This window comes from Phyllostomus discolor, chromosome 10 (genome assembly GCF_004126475.2).
Source record: "Phyllostomus discolor isolate MPI-MPIP mPhyDis1 chromosome 10, mPhyDis1.pri.v3, whole genome shotgun sequence".
NCBI lineage: Eukaryota > Metazoa > Chordata > Mammalia > Chiroptera > Phyllostomidae > Phyllostomus > Phyllostomus discolor.
Window position 1 is genome coordinate 39,100,825 of NC_040912.2, and position 22,949 is coordinate 39,123,773.

A 22,949-nucleotide genomic window follows, 5' to 3' on the forward strand; every position below is an offset into this window, starting at 1 on the left:
AACACTTAATCAAGTGCTGACCTGTCGTTTTCATTATGAATGTCAAGTGTACGAAAAAACCTGTGAAAAATAATGTGACAAACAGCCAGATACCCACTATACTATGTTAAGTCTTAACATTTTGCGGGTCTATATTTCATATTTTAGGAGAGATAAGTACCTACAAATCAATTAAAGTTTCCTATAATCATCCCACCTCTCCCAATCCTCCCTTAGAGCCTGGAAGCCTCTCTGGTTTTCTCATCCGTGATTTGCCAGTTGTTTTGCTTATTCTTTAATTGGTTTGTTTGTATATTTTACATTGAATTTAGGGAATTTTTATATATACAGTGGACATAATTCTTTGTCAATTATTTAGGTTGTAAATACCTTATCATAGTTTGTGGCTTGTATTTTTAGTTCCTGTGTTTACTTTTTAAAGAAGTAGGAAGTTTATATGTTTAAATCTGTCATTTTGTTTCTATTAAGGTTTATAAATACTCTAAATTGTTTAAGAAGTTCTCCTTGTCCTACAGTCTTCAAAGTTAAGTTCTTCGTTCTAGCCTACTGGCCTGCTTGTCTCTCCCTGTGTTATTGTCACACTGTTTTAATTCTATCTTTACATTAAGTTCTGACATACAGTAGGTGGACTTACATAACGTTGCTCTTAAAAATTCTCCTGAGACAGTTCTTGACCTTTGATCTTACTTATACATTCTATAACCAGCTTGTCGATTTTCAGGAAAATCTCTGGAGGTTTGATAGTGATTATATTAAAGATACAGATTAACATGGATTTTTTTTTTCATATTGAGTCATGTCTGTTTGAGGTTCAGTGGTTTCACAATACTGGACATTTATTCTGCCTACCTAAAGACTTAATGATTTATTCTGAATCAATACAATAAAATTAGAACATTAAAAATGAGCATATAGCAATTGTTAAATTTAATAATTTTCTATCATTTTATATCAACCTTTAACATTATTATATCTCTAGAAAAGGCAGAGTAGAAATATATAATATAAATAAAATACAGTTTTTTAGGGAATATAATGAGCCAAACTTAATCATCTATGTGCATTTCATTGATTTTAAGCTTTATTTAATCACTGAGTTTCTTATTTTCCAAATTATTTTTTCCTGGTATTATGTATCATAATATCATAATTTTGAAATATAATATATGTACTATACTTCTAAAATTCAAAAATGTTTACAAGATAACAATACATCCATAAAAACTAAACATCTTTTAGGCAATGAATCTGAAAAAATTATTTGTTTATATTGATAGGTTCTCCAATTAGTTGGAAGTTATTTTAATAAAATACTTTGAAGATGACTTGTATCTACATTATTATTATTATTATTGGTATTTAAATTAAATTTGTTTGGAAAATTTTTGGAAAGCTGTTTGGCAGTAAGGTAGTGATAAAGTGTTAGGATGTGGATGTAACTACAACAACCTTCTTAATGAGTTGGTGGGAATATGGGAGAGCAAGAAGTAAAAATTGGTGATATCCAATATTTGCTTGTGGATTTAGCCAGACCTGTATGGAAAGTTAGCTTCTCATAGGCTCATAAAGCTGGTAAAATGAGTTCATCTTTGTTTGTCTATATGCTGTTCTGTGAGGAAATGTGCCTGTGTCATAAACTCTAACTTATGGATATTTTTAAATTGTTTTTTCAATGCAGGTGATATTGGTCCAGCTAGCTAGCTCTTGTTAAAGATGAAGTTGACAGGGTTCTCTGGTAAGAAATCGCTGTTGGATTTATGGTTGAGAATCAGTGTTGGAGTGAAGGTGAAATTGGCTGTGTTTAGCCTGGTGGTTCTGATTTTAGAAGTTGGCCTCTGGAACTCCTTGTCAGAAAGACGTACATGGGAGAAGAGCTAATTCCAGTAGTATTATTAGAAGACACACTCCTGTTTGACTTAAGGGAGAATGTTCCTAGGCAAGAAAGTCTCTATTTCTGCTTATGCTTTTTTGGCATATGTTACAGATGGCAGAGATCAAGGTTGGCGACCAAGAAACACACCACACAGATGAGTGAGCTTCCTTGTTCTTGTTCCAGGGGGATAACCAGGTACGGATTGGTAACTAGCATGAGATTTCTCAAAATTCCCACAAGCTGGTGTGTTAGGTACATGTGACACAAGATCATATTTTATGTTGATACAAAGCTTTTCTAATAAACATTTAGGGAACTATCTTCTGGGGAGAAAAATATAAAGGTTGAGTATCTGAATGGATAGGTTGTAATATATTATTTTTAGTGATCATACTTACTTTGTCAGGATATTAATGATTAGCTATATTCCCAAGAAAGATTTATTTTGAAATTTATCAGAAGAAAATTATGTTAGAGTTATAGTATTTCTGATAAAGACATCAAGAAAAGTAAATAATTGACCTGATTTATACATTTTCAGTAATGTATAATACTCCAAGCTTTGATTTGATTGCTTTTATCAACAAGAATGGCATACGTTGAAATATTTCTGTATGTCTAAGTGATACTGCCTCTGTAGTTAAATTTCTAGATCTTTAAAATAATAAGCCATAGAACCAGCTTTACTTTTTAATCCTCTTCCAAAGATACATTTATTGACTTTAGAAAGAAGTTTGTGGGGAGGGAAAGAGAGAGACAGACAGACAGACAGACAGACAGACATTAATGTGAGAAACATCAATCAGTTGCCTCCCTTATAGGCCCCAACCAGGGATTGAACCTACAATTTAGATATGTGCCCTGACCAGCGATTGAACCTACAACCTTTGGTGCACAGTATGATGCTCCAACCAACTGAGCCATCTAGCCAAGGCCAAGCTACATTTTGTTATGTGTATGAACTTGAATTGGTCATTTTCAAAGCAAGGATGCTGAACACTCTAATATCCATACCAAATCTCTAACTGCCCATCCTTTAGCTTCAGTTATAAACAGAGAAAATATTTTTAGAGTCTGACATATCAATGTCAATATTTAAATCCAGCTCTGGTACATCCTGCCTGGATAACTTGTTTAATTTTTGGTGCCTTAATGTTCTCTTTAGGAAATTGGGATAATAATAGTCTTTGCAAAATGGTCTTCAGATTTAGAAATAATTTTTCAGAAACATGTAATACACTGTTTATCATAGTGTTTCACATAAGTGGTGAAAGGACTGTGCTTACCTTCACTTTGGAGATGTTTGGTGGTGAGAACCTTTGCTACACTAAGCTTGAATTCTGTATCCCTTATCTTTGTGCATGCTTAGATAATCGACAATGGTCATATCCAAGTTTTCAACTATAGGGACTTAGGTTATTCATAATGGAAAACAGAAGCAAACGTGGAATCAGAAGACTCTGAATTAATGCCATTTTCATGACTTTGGGCAAGTTACTTGTGTTCTCTGAGACTCCTTTTATGTCACCTGCACAATTAAGAGGTTTCAACCTATTTTACCTGTCTCACAGGGTTAACTGTGAGGGTGAAAGGTGCTGATGCATTTTGTGTGCTTTGTTTACAGCACTAGTGTAGCTGTAGAAGCTATTTTGTTGAGGATAGATCTTTTCATAGATGACTATTAATGTTATAAATTTCAGGCTTTCTGTAAGGGAATCTTGAAATGCTGGAGGTATCTGCTATAATTGTATATTATTTTAAATATCAGACCTCAATAAATAAAAATATATTAAAATGCATGAAGCGATTATGCCACTTCTCATGTAATTATACCACCTCCTAAACATAAAGCCATAGTTTTGGCTAATGTTTTAAAAGGTTTCAATGTTTTTCTCCTCATCAACAAGATATTAATCAGTAAACCTCATGCTCTGATTAAAATCTGTGGGCATACATACAAGTGAATATCTGTTCATGTAACTTTCATGGTCATGTAAAACTTTGACTGAAAACACATCTTATTAGAGAACAGGACTAGCCTGGCATAGGTGTCATATGTCTGGCTCCCAGTGTCTGATCCAATTTTTCTTATCAATTCCTTTTGTGTGACTTTTGAAAAATCACAGAAACTGGGTATTCAGTGTTAAATGTAAGGGATCCTGCAGAAGACCCTTCTAATGGGTTGGCCAAAAAGTCTGTTTAGTTTAGTGTGCGTGTGTGTGTGTGTGTGTGTGTGTGTGAAATAAACACATTTTCAATGTTCACCAATAACTTGGTTTAAATATTATGAGTATATTGGCTATCTCCCTCGTGGTATAATGTTGATTGCTCTCAATTAATGTCTCAATTTGATTCCTATCAACTTCAACTGGTCTACTTGACCTGGAACATCGAGCAGCGAGGACTCTCCAGCACAAAACTTCACAAACCACTTTTGACACATCTGATCAGTCACAGCACTTTCTCCATATGCTGCGCAAATCTTTTTTTGCATTTCAGTTGTGTTTTTACCTTTCTTGAAACAATAAAGCATAACATACCAAAAATGTTGCATATTTTCTTCCACCTTCAATATTAAAATGGCTACACAAAAATTCACATATTTTGATGCGTTTTTCTAAATGCATGCTGATACGACAGCTGTCACAATACAATCTAATAAAATTGTTTTTAATGAAGTTTAAGACAACTAAGTGCTACTAGAGCCATCTTATGGAAAAAACTGGATGAATATTTTGGCCAACCCATATTATATGTGCTTAGGAGACACCTTACCTCATGAAGAGTTGTGGGGAAGAGATTGTGCCTTGAGGAGAAACATGTAGTTAAGATTTGGAAAAGGGAGGTGAGAGAGTAGTATGGGACGTTACATGATGGAAATTGAATCACTAGAATTCAGAATGTGAAGTTAGTGATATGGGATCAAAGGAAAAATAAGATCAGAATGGAAAATTATGACACTAATAAAACTTAAGTCTAAGGTCTACTCCATCAGTTGTGGCAGCCCCTTACAAAGCTCCAGGAAATTCTAAGAAATATATGATGTTTGTGGTGCTTGTCAGATTTTTAACATTTGTAATTTGTTGTGATTGCTTTTGCCCTTTCAACAAATATTCACTTGTATCTAATTTAAATTCGTAATTTTAAATTTTTTATTAAAATTGCATAATCCTTGGGTGTTACAAAACTTAAATTCATCCCTGCATTCGATATTGTTTCTTATTAGGAAAAGACACTGAGATACTCAGAGCAGAATTATGAGATGCTGCTGTTAATCAGTAGTAATACATTGAAAGGGCACATGGAAGGGATAAACAGGGAGTTCATAAAAAAATTTTAAAGAGTGTTTGTGGAGTAGAGATAAAATGATTGGGAATACTGGAAACAAAGAATGAAATGGGTCAAAACATTTATTCAGTAACTACTCTGTACAAGTATGTCCTGGAATGATAGAGAATAATAGGATTCTGTTTTGCTTTCAAGGTGTCTGCAGTATAAATGCAGAGGAGATATTCATTGTAGAAGAAAAGTTTGATTAGGGTCTGAATGAATAGAATATGAAATAAATACAAAGAACTAGGAGAAGCATACCTGGAAGGAAACAAAACCCTTTCTTTAATGACTTTTATTTGGTGATATAAAAGAATTCAGATTAAAAGCTTTCTTTTTGTTTCAGTGAAAGAAATAGAAATGCAGACTACATTGTCTGCTTCTGCATACATTACAACCAGAACTATAACTAGTAGGGCTTACAGATATCCCTCTTCCCAGACCAAAGAATTCCAGGTAACTTTCACATAATTTCTAAGAACAGACTGCAATGTCCCTAGGGAAATGAACTGTGCAGGAACTAAGTTAGATCTTTCTAGACTTCCATTTATTCAGTTTGCTAATGTTTAAGTTAGTTCAACATGGGTTTGTTTGTTTTTTTCATTCTTGTTCAAGTACAGTTGTCTCCATTTTCATCCCATCTTGGCCCCCTGCCCCACCCATCCCCACCCCCCATCCTCATTCTCACCCCCTTTGGCTTTGTCCATGTGTCCTTTATACATGTTCCTTGATGGACCTTCCCCCATTTTCCTACATTATCCCTCTCACCTCTCCCCTCTGGTTACTGTCAGTTTGTTCTTTAATTCAGTGTCTCTGGTTATGTTTTGTTGATTAGGTTCCACTTATAGGTGAGATCATATGGTATTTGTCTTTCACCACCTGGCTTGTTTTATTTAGCACAATGTTCTCCAGTTTCATCCATGCTGTAGCGAAGGGCAGGAGCTCCTTCTTTCTCTCTGCTGTGTAGTATTCCATTGTATAAATGTGCCACAGTTTTTTGATCCACTTATTTACTGGTGGCATTTAGGTTGCTTCCAACAATTGGCTATTATAAATTGTGCTACTATGAACATTGAGGTGCATAGGTTCTTTTGGATTGGTGTTTCAGGGTTCTTAGGGTATAATCCCATCAGTGGTATTGCTAGGTCAAAAGGCAGTTCCATTTTTAGTTTTCTGAGGAAATTCCATACTGTTTTCCACAGTGGATGCACCAGTCTGCATTCCCACCAACAATGCACTAGGGTTCCCTTTTCTCCAGATCCTCATCAGCACTTGTTGTTTGTTGATTTGTTTATGATGGTCATTCTGACCAGTGTGAGGTGGTATCTCATTGTGGTTTTAATTTGCATCTCTCTGATGGCTAGTGTTGTTGAACATCCTTTCATACATTTCTGAGCACTCTGTATGTCCTCCGTGGAGAGGTGTCAGTTTAAGTCCTTTGCCCATTTGTTCAACATAGTTATGGAGTACTCTTATGTTCCACATAGTGATGAGTGCTAAAGCAGAATTATTCTATAGAAGTGCAGGTTTTTACATCAGCACTCGACGAATTCAGATTAAAAGCTTTTCCTATATATGTCACACTGAGAGTGTGAAAAGAAATATTTATTATAAATTTTCTCTTAATCTGCTTTCGTGTTCCTTTACTCTCTATTCTTTCCTAGATTTTTATCAGTCAGTTGTCACACTGGAGTTGGCTGAGTACCATCACTGATCCACTTATTCTTCCAGTAATTTATTTTTAGCACATGCTATAGAGAGCAATCTCACTGGGTTCTCTGGGGACATAGGACATAAATAAAGAGAGCATAGACCATATATTGTAGTAGGTTAGGCAGAAAATAACAATTATTTATACATGTCATATGTTAAGTGGTAATGTGTGATAAAGTGAAAAATGTAACAGTGAGGGTGAGCGTGGCATGTAGGAGGGTGGGGTTGCAGTTTTAGATGTGGTGGCCAGGAAAGGCCTCACCAAGAAGGCAAAATTGGGCCTTCAAGGAAGTTGAACCCCCAAGAAAGGAAAGGAGTGAGCCAGGAGTTACCTGTGTTAAAGGCAGAGGAATGAGAAGAGCCAAGGCCTAGAGCAAGAGCATACCTAATGTGTGCAAGAAACAGTAAGACAGCAAGGAGGCCATTGTGGCTGGAACCAAGCGAGTGTGTGAGAGAACGGACAGCAGAAATTTCTATCAGACGGCTAACAGAGGTAGAATATTGTAGGACATTATAAGGACTTCAGCTTCTGCTAATGTGAGATGTGAATCTACTGGGCTTACACAAGCTGAGGGATGTTTAAACAGGATCACTCTGACCATTGTAATGAGAATAGCTTGGAGGAATAAAGGGTAGAAAGAAGGAGAACGGATACGAAGCTATGGTAATGACCTGAGCATGAGATGTGGCTGTTCAAACTAAGGTGGGAACAGGGGATGTGGTGATAAATGATTATGTTATATCTCATACATTTATAAATATTATGCAGTACAACATGTATGTTAATTTTAGCTCAATGGAAATGACCTCAATACGTTTATTCATTTTTTGACACACAGTTTTCAAATTTAGTAGGCAAAGGCACTTCACCATTTAAAAAAATACTTAAATCCTTACATAATATAACAAAACTACAAGATAAAACATGAGAAAGACTTACACTAACTTCCTGAATTTGGGATTTACAAAGGGAAAAAAGACATACACCCTTTCAAACTGCAGAATGTCATTAAAATAACGATTTGATTATTGTAATCTTTCTTCTTATGTCTTATATTATCAGATCAATTAAGCCAAAGTTGATGATGTGATCTACCAGGCCTTTTGCAGTGTACACCAACTTGTTCAACTCACCTTTGCCCATTCCCACCCCCAAGTCTTAGCTCCCCACCCACCACCCTGGACGGGGTTATCTCTTGATACTGGAATTGGGATCTTATTTGCCTTATGTAAGCATTTATTTATTCATGATGGTCCTACTCCTTTGTAGGAGAAGTCAGGTCAGAAATAATAACTGATACCATATGTAACCCATAATATAGTCCTCTCTTTGATACACACTGACTAAACATTCATGGGCTTGATGTAATTAGATTTATCATAATTAAATACATTTATTTGTAATGATATATACTTATATCTAAGATATTACCTATAAAAGTAGCCAAAATTTTAATTATTAGATAGCCTATGTATCTTAAACATAAAACAGGCCCTTAAAATGCCAATACTCTTGAACTTAGATGAGAAATCAGGATAACTAGCATTTTGAACTACCACTAATATAATTTCTAAAGCTGAGATTTCACATTTGAAAAAAAAAGTGGGACAGTTACACTTACCCTACCTATTTCACCAGATTGCTAAAAAGATAAAATGAGAAAAGTTGTGCAAAACAACTTTTTAAGAACGGTTTTGTGTCAGTGCTATCAACACAGGTAAAATAATCTAATTTTATTCTCTTTAATCAAAAGAATTTCTTATATTCAGATGGTATACATATGAAAGTCCTTTATAGTTCAACTGGAATATAATGTCATTTTTTTAAAGATTGTATTTATTTATTTTTAGAGAGGGAAGGGAGGGAGAAAGAGAGAAAGAGAAACATCAATGTGCGGTTGCTGGGGGCCATGGCCTGTAACCCAGGCATGTGCCCTGACTGGGAATCGAACCTGCGACACTTTGGTTCGCAGCCTGTGCTCAATCCACTGAGCTACGCCAGCCAGGACTATAATGCCATTTTTATGGTCATAATAATGTTTGCTTATCAAGTAAAGGAAATCATTTCTCTACATGAATTTTACAGAACTGAATAATTATATAATTAATCATTATAATGATTATTATAATTATGTAATTATATAGAGTCTTTGACTCAAAAATAAGCAAAATATAAAAAATTTTTATGCACAGCAATTGATTGAGTTGTAGTATTTCTAGTGATAACCTCTTGAATTATGATAAATTTCTCTTTTCAAGGTAAACATTTTATTTTCTTTTATTATAGATGAGTATATTTGAATTTTACTTTTGCTGTTAAATTTTGATTGGAAGATTTTGTAACTTTTCAGAAATATGGTTTTTTTTGTCTGATTTTACACATGATTTAAAGTTACACATCAATAATCAGGGCAAAGTTCTGCAAATTTTATTTGTAAGATAATCTTATGAAATGAAATTTATATTGCCCTTATATATATGCTCAATGGAAATGGTGATGGTGATGATGATGATGATGATGATGACGATGATGACTTTGTCATTAATTCAAATGGTTCCTCTATTTATAAGGAAACTTTTCCTAGTATAAAGTGAAGAAATTTTAAGTTAAAATGTATTATCTGTGTAGTGGGATCCATTTAAATAGCACAACAAGGGAATAGTTCAGAATGCACAGATATCAGAAAAGGTTAAGAACATAATTAAAGTTAAAATACTTAATGAGTCACTGGGGATACTTAAAACAGCAGAGCAGCCATTAAGGCAAGCATTTCGCATGCACAGTTGTGTCATTCACCCTGGCTTCTGATGCCCATCCAATTAACTATGAATCTCTATGGAATCATGAGCACATTATTGGGTTAGTCTGTTACTGTTAGCTGCTCACAGTGTTCTTCAGATTGGATGGTATTAATCTATTAATATCATTCAAATAAAAACTCAAAAGAAAATATTCATTCTGGGTATTTTAACAAAATAGATTGGGAAATTAAAGTAAGAAAAGCATATACATTTATGAACTGCAATCTACTTTGACGAGATGATTACATTATATGCCTATCATTAGATAACTTAATTATTTTACATTCTTGGGATCAATAGAATTTTACTGATCTACTTATGCCCCTTCTCCTGTCTCATTCAGCACATTCTGTACTAGTCTGTTTCAAATAATATATCTACTTTTAAACATTATAAACTATATCTATAGAGTAACTTTGACATCTGTACCGATCCTTCTGGGAATTTTTGGACTGGAATGGTAGATTATTTCAGTGGTCATAGTGATTACAAACAGAATCTTATCATGATGATCTTTCTCAAGGGGAGGCACTAATCATAGCTAATTATATTCCCATATTTACCTTAACTGTTCAAAAAGCATGAGTTTGCAAGAGCCATTTTGATGGACAAAAATACATTACTATATTTTTCTGAAACTCAAATATAATTAGCTCTAGCCTCCCCGTCATGTACTGGTAAGAAATTGAATCGCATTCATTATTTGACATTTCCTGCCCCACAAGCTCTGGAAAAATTCCCAGTGAAGCTCTTAAACATTCTAGAACACTGGCATTAGTCCCTACGCATTGATCCACACCACTGAGAGCAATAGCCAAGACAGCACTATTCTTGAGAGTGGGTGGCTCCCTTAACTGTGAGCAAGTTTTAATGAGAGTAGTTCTACCTTGGTTGAAAGCCACAAAATCTAGTGTTGACTTTTCTAATGACACCACACAACTTTTCCTTTGAGTTAATTCTGTCTTCCCGGAGCTATTATGAGCAAGCTGGATGCTGCTCCCTACTACCTTTGCAATATCTCACCACCTTGTTGAGGGAGGTCACCTCCCTAGAACTCACTCTCAACCTCTTTTTCTTTTTATTTATTCTACATTCATTTCTTTCTTTATTTTTTTATTGTAATTCATACTATTAACTTGAGCTCTCAAATCTTTAGAGATTTTAGATATTTTTAAGTATATAATACCATGTTATCTATAGACATAAAGTTGTTTATCAGATAGCTAAACTTTATAGATTTTGCATAACAGAAATTTTGTACGAATTAATTAGAATCAATTTCCCTCTTTCAGATTCCTGGCAACCACCATTCTATTATTTGCTTCTGAATCTGACTATTTTAGATACCTCATACAAATGGAATTTTGCAGTATGTGCCCTTCTGTGTCTGGATTATTTCTCTTAGCATAATGTCCTTAAGATTCATTCATTATTTCTCTTAGCATAATGTCCTTAAGATTCATTCATGTGTTTTTGTAAGATTTCCTCTTTTTTAAAGGTGGAATATCTCATTATATATATAAACTACACTTGCTTTGTCTATTCATCTGTCAATGGATACTTAGCTTATTTCTACATTTTGGCTGTTGTATTTAGCACTTCAATGAACATGGGCATGCTACTATCTCTTCCAGTTCCTGATTTCAATTTTTGGGCAATAAATACTCAGAAATGGGATTGTTAGATAAAGTGGTACTTCAATTTTTAATTTTAGGTACTTCAATTTTTAATTTTTAGGAATCTTAATGGCTGTACCATTTTGCATTCTAACAGAATACAAGGGTTTCAATTTCTACACCTTCTCAAAAACACTATCTTTTGTGTTTTTAACAATAGTCACCCTAACAGGTATGAGATGACACATCATTGTGATTAGAGTTTGCATATCCCTGATCATTTATGACATTGAGCAATTCTTCCTACATCATTTTCTCTCCCAGCAGGGATCAGGGTAATTTCCCATCAATGTGCCTGTAGAAATGTGATACTGACTGACTCCTTTTCTGGAATGGAGGAGAGAAAAGAGATGAGAAAACTGATCAGACTTTTTTCATTCCTAGTTGTCATTATTTACCCACCATAAAATTATATAGCCACAATAACCTTCTGTTTGTTCTATAATGTCTTCAATTTTTGCAAGCCCAAGTCTTCAAATAATATTATCATATAGATAATTAATAAAATTTCTAAATAATCTTTTCTTATAATTAAAATGGTATCATAAATAAATATATGCGGTCTTCGTGCTCTCTTTTACACATTTGACCACTGTTTTTAGTCAGGTAGTCTGGAATGTGGGTTAATTGGTATACACTAAATGAGTTTTCCTATTAACCCATACTAGCATTGGCCTTAAAGACAAAGTTCATATTTCTGCACTACCATTAACTAACTGTGCGATGTTAGAAAAGTCATGTTACTAATGTTTCACTTTTATAATACATTGTATAAAGGACTAAAACTAGAGCATCTACAAGATATTTCCTGATTTATAATAAGTTTATGAAATGTGTTGTGCTTTTAAACATATAGTTTGATTCCTGTAATCTTTCTTCAGTGACCTTTTTATTATGACCACTACTACTACAAGATATGTAACAATTTGTTTTTATTACTATTATTTTTTTTTTATAACTGAAGCTAAGTCTGTTTTAGATATGGTGTAAAAGTCATTGATTCCAGATACTTTCAATGTACTCAGACTCAGAAAAGAAGTATGGATAGGAACCGCTGGTTCAACTGTAGTCTTTGATAGATCTTAGATTTTTTTTAGATATTCATATATTTATTTTAGATATTTAGATATTTTTACATATTTAGATTTATAATGTGAGAATTTTTAATATGCAAATGAATTTCATTTGAGGACTTATAAACCATCCTTTCCTGATTTTAATTCCTTGTTCTCCACAAAAAGTGTGAGTGAAAGAAAAAACATGGAGAGTGAATTGCCCAAGTTACAGCCCAAATTAATGAGTCAATAGAGACTCTACTTCTTTAATTCTGAGCTATTTAAAAGTATAACTAAGCTGAATCAATAGTTTTATCAATAGTCTGCCCAAGGATGAAAATAGAGTATATTATCATAGTATATACTTTGCTTAATAATCTGCTTTATTTATTCTGTGCTTGTATCTGCTCAATATAAAACATACAATAGCTTCAATCAAAAAAGTAAAAAATTACCCCTAAGTCTTCTATATGTGTATATATTGAATAGTACTGATATTTGAAAGAATATAAATGTATAACATTTACATTAAATTTTTTTCATTTACTTCTATTATCTCTATACTATAAAGAGTAAATTGTGACCTATTAAATTTTAAGTGTATATTTTAATACATTAAAATTTTGGTGTTTTAGATTGAACTCAGCTTTGATTTTAAATAGCATTAGCACTAGGTACTTGGACTGCATGGCTTGTAAATTTAAACCAAATTTAGATTCAAACTACAGATTGAATGTTCCAACCCATGAGTTAACCAATCCAGGAACACATATAGTCATGTCCAGAGAAGATCAATTAGGTAGGGTGAAGCTGTAAGAACCCTGGGAGCCAAGACCAGCCAGAAGAACCTGAACTACCACTGAATGAGGACAGTGAGAACAACTGTGGTGGGTGCAAAAAAAGAAATATGGATGACATGATTCCTGTGCTAGAACATTTTAGTGTTTATGAAAATAAAAGTAGCTTCGGAAAATAATTAAGAAGCAAATGGAAATTTCAGGATTCTACAGTATTTATTCAATTCCTCATATAAACATGCAGCTTAAAAAATACATTTTTATTAATTACAAGCAAAATGTGTTGTTTTCCTTCTGTCATCATTATAGCATTCTCTACACCATAGAGTAAAAATAAACTAAAATAGTGGTCTAACAAGTATAATTTCCCTTGAGGAGGTCAAGGATGGTAGATGAACCAATTTATTGAAGATCATGACAGCTAGTTAATAACAAAGCTAAATGTGAACAAGATTTGATTATGAAGAAAAAGTATCAACAGTTAACTATCAGGAGTGCATTGGTTCATAAAAAGTATTTCTGATATGTAAAAGTATTTATCTTTTGAAAATAGTACATGTGGTCTTTATTAAAAGATAGGCAGATTATAATTTTTAATTGTTTTAATGCTAAATATTAGATACACAGACACACAAATATACTGTTGTATTTAAAAGCATTATTAGAGTTATTGGATTATAAGATAAACTAGAACACATTATTGTAGTCATTTTTAGTAATCCAGACACCATTTTCAATAAAATAAAATTCAGATGATCTTCTTTCCAGTGTATCTCTAGAGATGGTGCCCTAAGTTAATGAAAGTTGTGAGGTCATTTTAAATTCATAACTTATTAAGGTTCATTGGGGAAACAGGATTCCCTACAAAGTTGTAAGGGCACCTGCAGAGTGAGAACTGGGGAACGAGGAGAAAACCAGGTTTATGGAGACTGCTTCAATGGAAGTAGCTTCATTTTTACATATTTTGAAAACTGGGGCTTGATTTTGTTTTGTTTGAACTGTGGGCTCCAAGAATAAAACTAACAGCAATAATAATGACAAAGACAAAAAGGGCAATGTTATGAGATTCACTGTTCAACAGATACTTTCCAATTTTAGGATTTTATACTTGTACATGAGCTTCTTTGGAAAAACATTTTTGGGTTTTGAATGTCTTAGTACATTATCTTTTCCTTTTACCAAAGATTCCCACCTTCCATTCTTTTTTTTTTCCTTTCTTTCTTTCTTTCTTTCCATTCTTCCCCCTTTCTTTAATATTAATGCATTAATAAGTTAAAATTGTAAAATAAAGAACGTGATTAAAAATAATAAAATCCATTCATTTATGTATTTATTTCTCTTATATTAACACTGCCTAACTTGATGATGAATAAGTAATTACTATAAGTAATGTGGACAATGTATTGGACTCCTGAAATTCATTTGCAGGAATTGTTCACTATTTAGAAAACCAGAGCAAATGATTAGTTCAGCTGAATTTCTGCTGCTGCTGCTAATTTATAAAAGACTCTTGAAAGTAGATGACCAAACTTCGTAAATTAATCTATTTTAATCATATTTTAATCATTTTAATCTATTTTAATCTATTTTAATCATTAAGTCATGATTAAGCATATCAGCAGAGAGAAGGTTTAAAGCCAGAAATTACAAAAATATATGCATATATTTTTAATTGTTTTTTTGTTTGTGTTTTTACCCCAGCTGCATCAGATTCTCATTTCATAGCACACCAGTCTCATTGGTTCATGTAAGGTCTCATCCTGTGTGTGCGTGTGTGGTTTTTGTTTGTTTATTCAGTCTTTATGAACTCATTCTTTTTTACCTTATTTTCTTTTCCTATTCCCTTCTTCCCTCCATAAGCAACTATTATAATTTATGTGATCATATATTTACTTGTAAAATGTATAGTGTTAACTGATGTCATTATCATTTTCACATACATAAATGCCACTACCATATAGATCAGATCCTGTTTCTAACTTGTTTTCACTTGGCAAATTATTTTTAAGGTGGATTCACCTGATGGTGTTAACACTGGATATGGTCTGTTTCCTGCAGACTATGCAGAGTGTTTTCATGGTGAGCATTCACTGTGTTCTCATTGTCCGTATCTCCTAATACTGCCTACCCTCCCCCCCACTGACAAAGAGATCCTCAATAAGAAGATTCCCAGGTCATAGGGTTTACCTGTGCTTAATTTAACAATAATCTTCCCACATAGCCCTCCAGAAATATTGTGCTTATCTGTATCTCTATTAAAATAATAATTACATGTTTATAAATTATAAATAAGCAATTGTTTCATTTTTCATTCTGATATGGTCTCACATCATAGAGAGGGATAAATCTGAAAAACTATCTAGCAAGTATAATCTTTTCTGAAGTCAAAGTCAAGTAATCCCACATTAGGGTCAAATGGTATTTTCTGGCTTTCAAAATTTTGCAAGATGATGAGAGATAAATAGCATGTCATTATTGTTTAATTTGTACTTTCTAATCTCTAATGAGTCTGAACTCTTTTTCATATACTTATAATACTTTTGACTTTCCTTCTGTGTTATTTTACTAATTGCCAAGATATTTTTGTTTTTTCTAGAATAATTTATTAATTTATATGGCAATGTAAAATATTGACATACACAGCATAAAGGTGGTGATCATTAAAAAGTGTTGAATTGTGAATTGCCTGTCACATAGCTGACAAAATATCTGTGGATTAAGTAAATAACAGTCATGAGCTTTTGTGTAATATACGGTAGGATGTACAGTAACCTATGACATTGTTAACTCAGTAATTTTAATCTATAGATGTTTTTGAAGTAATGGTAAATATTAAGTACAGCCAAAGAAATGACATAGATGAAATTTTGTATTATAAAGATAAGAAGAACTTGTGTCCATTTGAGGAACATTAAAATTAAGTAATTTCAGAAGTTATGATAACACATTTGAGTGAGTACACTTTATTCTATTGATTGATTTTTTAAATTCAAATATTACCTGATTCTAATTTTAAATTTTGATAGTCTATTAAGTATAAGATTTTGAGTGCCACATCCTATCATCAGCAAATATTCACAAATCACATTCAGCAAAAATTTAGTTTTTCTTAGTTTTCCTAATAGAAACAAGTAGAATAGGCACTTTCTATGGATAGAATTGGTGAGTCATCTGTACATTCTCAAACTTGAACAGTTGGTAAACATATATGTTGATATATAACTTAAATATAAAAATAGAAATATTTGCTCATAGTGTTAAATAATAGATTTGATCATTTGTGTGTACACTATCTTCCAGGAATTATTTCTTAAAGTCAGAGTAAAGAGTTACCTGAGGTTTGAATATGCTTATATTCAAATCAATTAAATGGTAAAATACTATTTTAGTGTACTTCTATGCAGTATGATCATTTTCAACAAACTTTTGCATGCATTTTAAAATAGTTTATAGAATTTTAAAATTAACATATTTTTCAAAAATGCTGTATTCAAAGTTTCAAAGTAATTTTCACAACTATTAAAACCACCTAATGAATTAATCAGGAGTTATTTGAATATTCACTTGATTATTTTAGTGTGGTTCTCATGGAATTTGTAGGAAGTTGGATAGGCAATGCAATTGGGAGGTGTTGCTAAGTGACTGTGTCTGAGTAGTCCTGGTCCCTATAGTGTCTGATACTCACTATTGCAACCAAGAATAAAAGGGTAAAAGGACTAGAAAATCTTTTGAATAGTACTGCACCATGTCTGGTGGGAAACTGAGTGATGGGAAAGGTTAGCAGGAGTATCATGGGACAGAGCAGATCGTATAGTGCCTGATCTCAGGTAAATATCTAGGTATGATGCTAGTTTTCTGTACATTTTATTTAGTGATGTCATTAATATTTCTACATAGTTTTCCTTTTTATGACTGGAAGCATTTTTTATTTCAGTGGATAATTATGTTTTGTAAATTTGCCCCATTATTTTGAGGTGTGAGAAATAGGTAAATCCAATAGAAGTAGCATGAAGATTATGCAGCTATATTTTTTCATGGAATATGCTCCTGCAGAAAAGGAACCATGCAATTTCTGTATTATAACACCATTAATTTGTTTCTATTCAAAGTCATCTGTTTGTAAATATACTCTTACCCCTGACTAAAAGAAAAAAGTGTGCATCTCAGTGTGTTTTTTTTCCTCTTTCAGTACTACATTTTTCTTTAGTGGTATCACCACTGTCTTTTATGTAATTTTTCTCATTTTATATGTACAACAGCCTGGGACTGTTGAAATAAACCTAAGGCCCATCTGAAGAGAAAGTTTTCTTTGAGTAAGTTATGGAAAAGTCCTTATTTGTGTTATTGTGGGCATTTTCATGGACTTCTTTTGTCATTTCACTATAGTAAAAACATTTCCCAAAATTGCTTGCAACTGGTAATATGCTTTTCAATGTATATGAAATCACTAAAACTTTTAAAGACTCAATCATGCCATGTTTAGAGTTTCCCATTGATACCAGTGTTGAGAAATAGGTAATTTCACATAGGCATCTGTGAAGCTCATTGAAAATGCAGTTTTTCAACAAGTCTTTTTTACTTAGTCATAGCCTAGTATGGCACACATAACATTTCTCTAAGGTAAAGCTAGTAGCATTCACAAATATTTGGGCACAATAATTTTGGATGGTTTTATCTAATTTATATTGCCCTCACAAAGCACCATTATTAGGACCATCTGATTTGTGCCAAGTGTCTGACCCTAAATATTTTGACAGAGCATACAAAACAGACCAAGAAACTAAACATAAAATGTTGAAATGTTAAATGTTACTACTTTTTATATGAAAATTACCTTTTTAGAGAGAAAGGAGACACAAAAACCCTTGTAATGAGCCCGGTGACCTACTATACAAGACACACTGTGAAATAAAATTGTAGAGCTCTTTGTTCACACATTATTAAGAATTTCAAGAGAGCAAAAGCAAAGCACTAAGCCAAACATAGGATCTTCTGAGCACCAGGCCTTGTATATACTACACAGACCACACACACACCCATGAAGCTACACTCTCTGTAGTATTTCTGCAGCTTCTATTCAGGAGTGTAGCATGGAGTGAAGAAAAGGTGCAACATGGAAACTGATTTGTCTTAGCCAAGTTGAAGGTACAACAGCTTCTGAAGTCGAGCTCCACAACAAAATCCTAAAGATTTTCTTCTACAACTCCCATTCCACAATAGAATATGGAAGTTTGCATTCTTCTAGTTGCTTATTCCCATGAAAAAAATTATATTAGTGGTTGTAATTATTTTTTGTCCAACACAAAATTGGTCTAAGCAATATACATTAAATGTTTTCTTTATAGCAGTGTGAACAAAATGCATGTGTTTGATGATTAATAGATTTTCAAAAGCAACATTTTGCATGTTGTATTAAATGCATTTTATGTGTTCAGGTAAGTTGATGAAATAGAACTACAGGTGGTTTTGGTATTCGTGTTCTAGAGAACTTTGAACTAATGTTCTCTGAAATGTGTGCTGAGGTGGTTTGTTAACGTAAAATGATGTCTTCTATACCCTACTGACCCAAACTAGAAACAGCACACATTTTTCATGTTACGCTTGAATTTGTCTTTTTAGGGATGCAAGTACTGGAATGGAATGGAGTTCCTTTAACTTCCAAAACGTATGAAGAAGTGCAGAGTATCATTAGTCAGCAAAGTGGGGAAGCAGAAATATGTGTAAGACTGTGAGTTTTTCCCCATCTTTTTGTTTCCATTTTTTGGCTATTCATGGCTCTTTTAATTTAAAATTGTTAAGGTGGAACCTTTGCCAGTCAGCAAGATTTTCTTTAATTAGAAAATGAAGTGAATACAAGTTTTTTTTTTTAGATTCCTTGTGTTCAGAATCAAAGTCTAAAGCATAGAAAGAATTCAGCTAATTTTGTCTCTTATTGATGTTAACAGCTTTCTCCTTTTATGCTTTTTATTGAAACATACTTCATTTAAATGAAAACTTAAACCCATTTAGATTTCATAGATGTGTATAGTATTTTAAAATAAACTTACATTTAATCCATAAAGATTTCACCTTAAATAATCATTTTTATCAGCTGACTTTTAACAGCATTGCAAAAATGTATTTGGTTAGAAGGGTGAGCATGCTTTGCAATTGCTTTATATCATTAACCACTTCTCATTTACCTACTGAAAAAATATTCAGGGTATTTGGGGAAAAGGGCCTTTGTCACAGGCTTCCTCAATTTGTTTCTTAATTTTTTTGTTTTAACTTTTAGGGACCTCAATATGCTATCAGATTCTGAAAATCCCCAGCATCTAGAACTTCATGAACCACCAAAATCTGGTAGGTGAAAGAAACCTTCTTTCAGTTGAGGGTAAAAATGTAGAAGTAAAAATGCAGCTCTACTTACAATGGGGTTACACCCCAATAAACCCATCATAAACTGAAAATATTGTTAAGTCAAAAATGCATTTAATACACCTAATTTACCAAACATCATAGTCCAGACAAGCCTACCATAAGTGTGCTCAGAATACTTACATTGGCCTGCAGTTGGGAAAAATCATCTAAAGCAAAGTCTATTTTATCATAAATTGCTGAATATGTCATATAACTTATTATATGTATCACTTCTGCACCATTGTAAAGTTCAAAAGTTGTTAGGTCAAACCATTGTAAGTTAAGAACCATCTGCAATTATTGAGGCAGCTGTAGCTATAGATGAAGATATAGACATAAACATAGATACAGGCAAAATAAAGCTATAGGCTAATAGATGTTTATATGTTTATGTAATTGTAAACAAAATCAGAAGCATTACAGCTGCATGTTTAGCATTTTAGGGGAACACATTTGCATGTTAGATCCATTAGAGAAATTTATATGAAATTCCTGCTATATGAATTCATATTTAATTAATCCCATCAAAGTAATTTAAGGAGCCATTTATTTTTGGTCTTATATAATTTTTAGATAATACTTGATCTTTTTTACTGTAATTGGGATTTGGAACACCTATGCCTGAATCTTTTGATTGCCTTTTTCTAATAAATGAAAATCAACATGCAGTCTAATAAGATTAAAGATATCACCTATTCCCTTGTTGAACAAATATGTATTGACTACTTCCTGTGCCAGAGTCAGCACTCGAAGAGTCTGGGCTACTACACTAAATAGAAAAGACCAAGGTCTGTAGAATCTTTCATACCTTAAGTGTACATATACTCCAAAATTCCCCCATTAGAGAAAGATATATTTAAGATTTGGAGAAAAAATAGCTAGTCATACAAATGAAGTCCCAGTGAATAAAATAGAATATTTTATCTTCATACAATTTTCTATATAAAAAATTAAAAACATTTTTCTGGAGTTGTAGAAGAAACCTCAGTTTTCCTCTGTAACTCAAAATTACTCTTCCCTGAGCCTTCTCAGGGAAATGTATAGATAAAGGTATATTATGTTTATTTTTTAATATTTAGCTTATTATATAATATTTTGACTTTGTCTTGTGGAACTCAAATAAGTTCCATGCTTTTAAGTGCCTATGAAATTGAGGAATGTGTAAAGACTTTTTGTTTTATTGTAGTGGATAAAGCAAAGTCCCCAGGGGTTGATCCTAAGCAGTTGGCAGCAGAGCTCCAGAAGGTTTCGCTACAGCAGTCACCACTGGTTCTGTCCTCTGTCGTTGAAAAAGGATCTCATGTGCATTCAGGTCCTACATCAGCAGGATCCAGTTCTGTTCCCAGCCCTGGGCAACCAGGGTCACCCTCGGTGAGCAAAAAGAAACACAGCAGCAGCAAGGTGAGACATGTTCCATGTGACCATTGAGTTCCTTACTTTCTAGTTACTTATTTAGAATAGGAGATAGGAAGTATAACATCATTTTCCAAGGTGCTCTTATTTTTACACATTGTCTAATTATCTACTGAAAAAAAGTTTTTCATTTCTGAGTATGTAACTGATTCACGATGTATCAAGATGATGTATTTCTACCTTGCTTAAAGTATTTTAGCAGTTACTGTAAGGAACTTGAAAAATAGGTCTGGTGCTTCTCATTTCCTTGTTATTTTTTCTTTCTTCCTATTGCACAAATCTCAGCCTTTTTGTATATTAAATATTAGTTTTGCATCTTTTTAGAAAAACAAGATGTGCATTACATTAGATTTTGTAACTTAAAAAGGATACAGATAAAGAGAATTTAAAATAATAACAAGGAAAAAGAGTAGTATACCATTGCCATTTTCAATTTTATCCTTAATTCCATACTAATAAATTTTTTCTTGATGCAAATCTTTATTTGAAACAAATGTTTCTAACACTATTATTTCAAAGTTGCTGGAAAATTTAAAAAACATAGAATTAATTGTTTAACCTTATAAAAGCAGAGGAAAATGTAGACAATTTATAATTTTCCCCTCAGATTTGGTTGTTAATAAAGAAACTCTTCTTATGGTCAGTGAATACATTGGAAAAATTGTGTTTGATTAAACACGTGTAAAGGTTTTTTTTATGTGGTGATATATATGAGACAGACAGGTCATTCTTGGTTAAACTAACTTGACTTCAGAATAAAAATTTGTTTTACTAAGTACTAAAATACAGCAGGTGTCACCAAAAAGGCCTTTTATGCAGAAGCCAACAAGAAAGGTAGGATGATTTTAATCATTGCACATAGCTACTTACTCCAAGCCAAATACAGCAAGACTTCATTCAGAGATAGGTTGACTCAATTTAAAAATAAATTTTAACACAACTATATTTTATAAAATACAATTATGTGTTAATGTTGGAGGAGTGCCTCATGGCGGCTGCCTGTCTCTAGAATTACAGACTGATATTTCTTTTCTCAGTAGCTCCACATAGGAGAAAATTTCTTTCTCAATATCTTCATGTAGAAAACCTAAAGATATGGCAAACTCTGCTAACAAAGTTTTCTTTTTTAAAATTTTTTCTTTTTTTTATTGTTGTTCAAGTACAGTTGTCTCCACTCCCCCCCACCCCAGCCATCCCCACCTCCCACCCTCTATCCTACACACCTCTGGCTTTGTCCGTGTGTCCTAAGCACATTAGAGTTCTGTAAGTCTGTCATCCTGGTATTTTTTATTTCAACAATTAACATCACCATCTTCTCACAAAATTAAGTAAAAAAAATTTAAGAGCACCATTGCCTCTTATTTTCTCGTCATTCACACTGTCTAATCAGTTCCTGAATTCTAATCCCATGAATTCTTGTTTTTTCATAAGTCTCTAGTAACTTTCTGTTTTCTTTGAACTTACCGATTTCCTTAGCAAAGCATTATTTTTGTGTACCAATATTACTTCCTTCCTTCACTAAGGGTAATTCCACTCACCAGTCTCTTTCTTCCTGCTAAACTATCCTCTATCTAATCTGTGACACAGTGATCTGATTGGGTTGTATCCTGTGTAGAAGGTATCCCTGCCACCTGGAATGTCGGCCCCACCTCTCTCTTGGGTCCCTATCCTGCTCATTCTAAAAGGGCCTGGTCTAATGGTCTTCCTTGGGAGATTATCATAATGTAGAAAGATCTTTACAATAGCCTTGCTTTTAAATACACTATTTATTAAGGTTTCCAACTCATTGCTACTTGCCCCAGATATTTTTGGATACCACCTCAGTGTCAGAGATTATACTCTGTACCCAAAATACAAACCTGGATAAAATCCTGTCCCTGTGTACTGTGTA

General features: G+C 33.1%; 1 protein-coding gene across 6 annotated transcripts in view; it reads left to right on the forward strand.

Moving 5' to 3' along the window:
* PCLO (piccolo presynaptic cytomatrix protein) overlaps positions 1-22,949 on the forward strand; it is a 353,058-nt gene that overhangs the window by 241,851 nt on the left and 88,258 nt on the right. For all 6 annotated transcript variants that reach the window (XM_036010675.1, XM_036010676.1, XM_036010678.1 and 3 more), the window contains exons 11-13: positions 18,866-18,974; positions 19,521-19,588; positions 20,832-21,046. In XM_036010675.1, the coding sequence (XP_035866568.1) occupies positions 18,866-18,974; positions 19,521-19,588; positions 20,832-21,046 (392 nt within the window). The remainder of the gene's footprint in view (positions 1-18,865; positions 18,975-19,520; positions 19,589-20,831; positions 21,047-22,949) is intronic.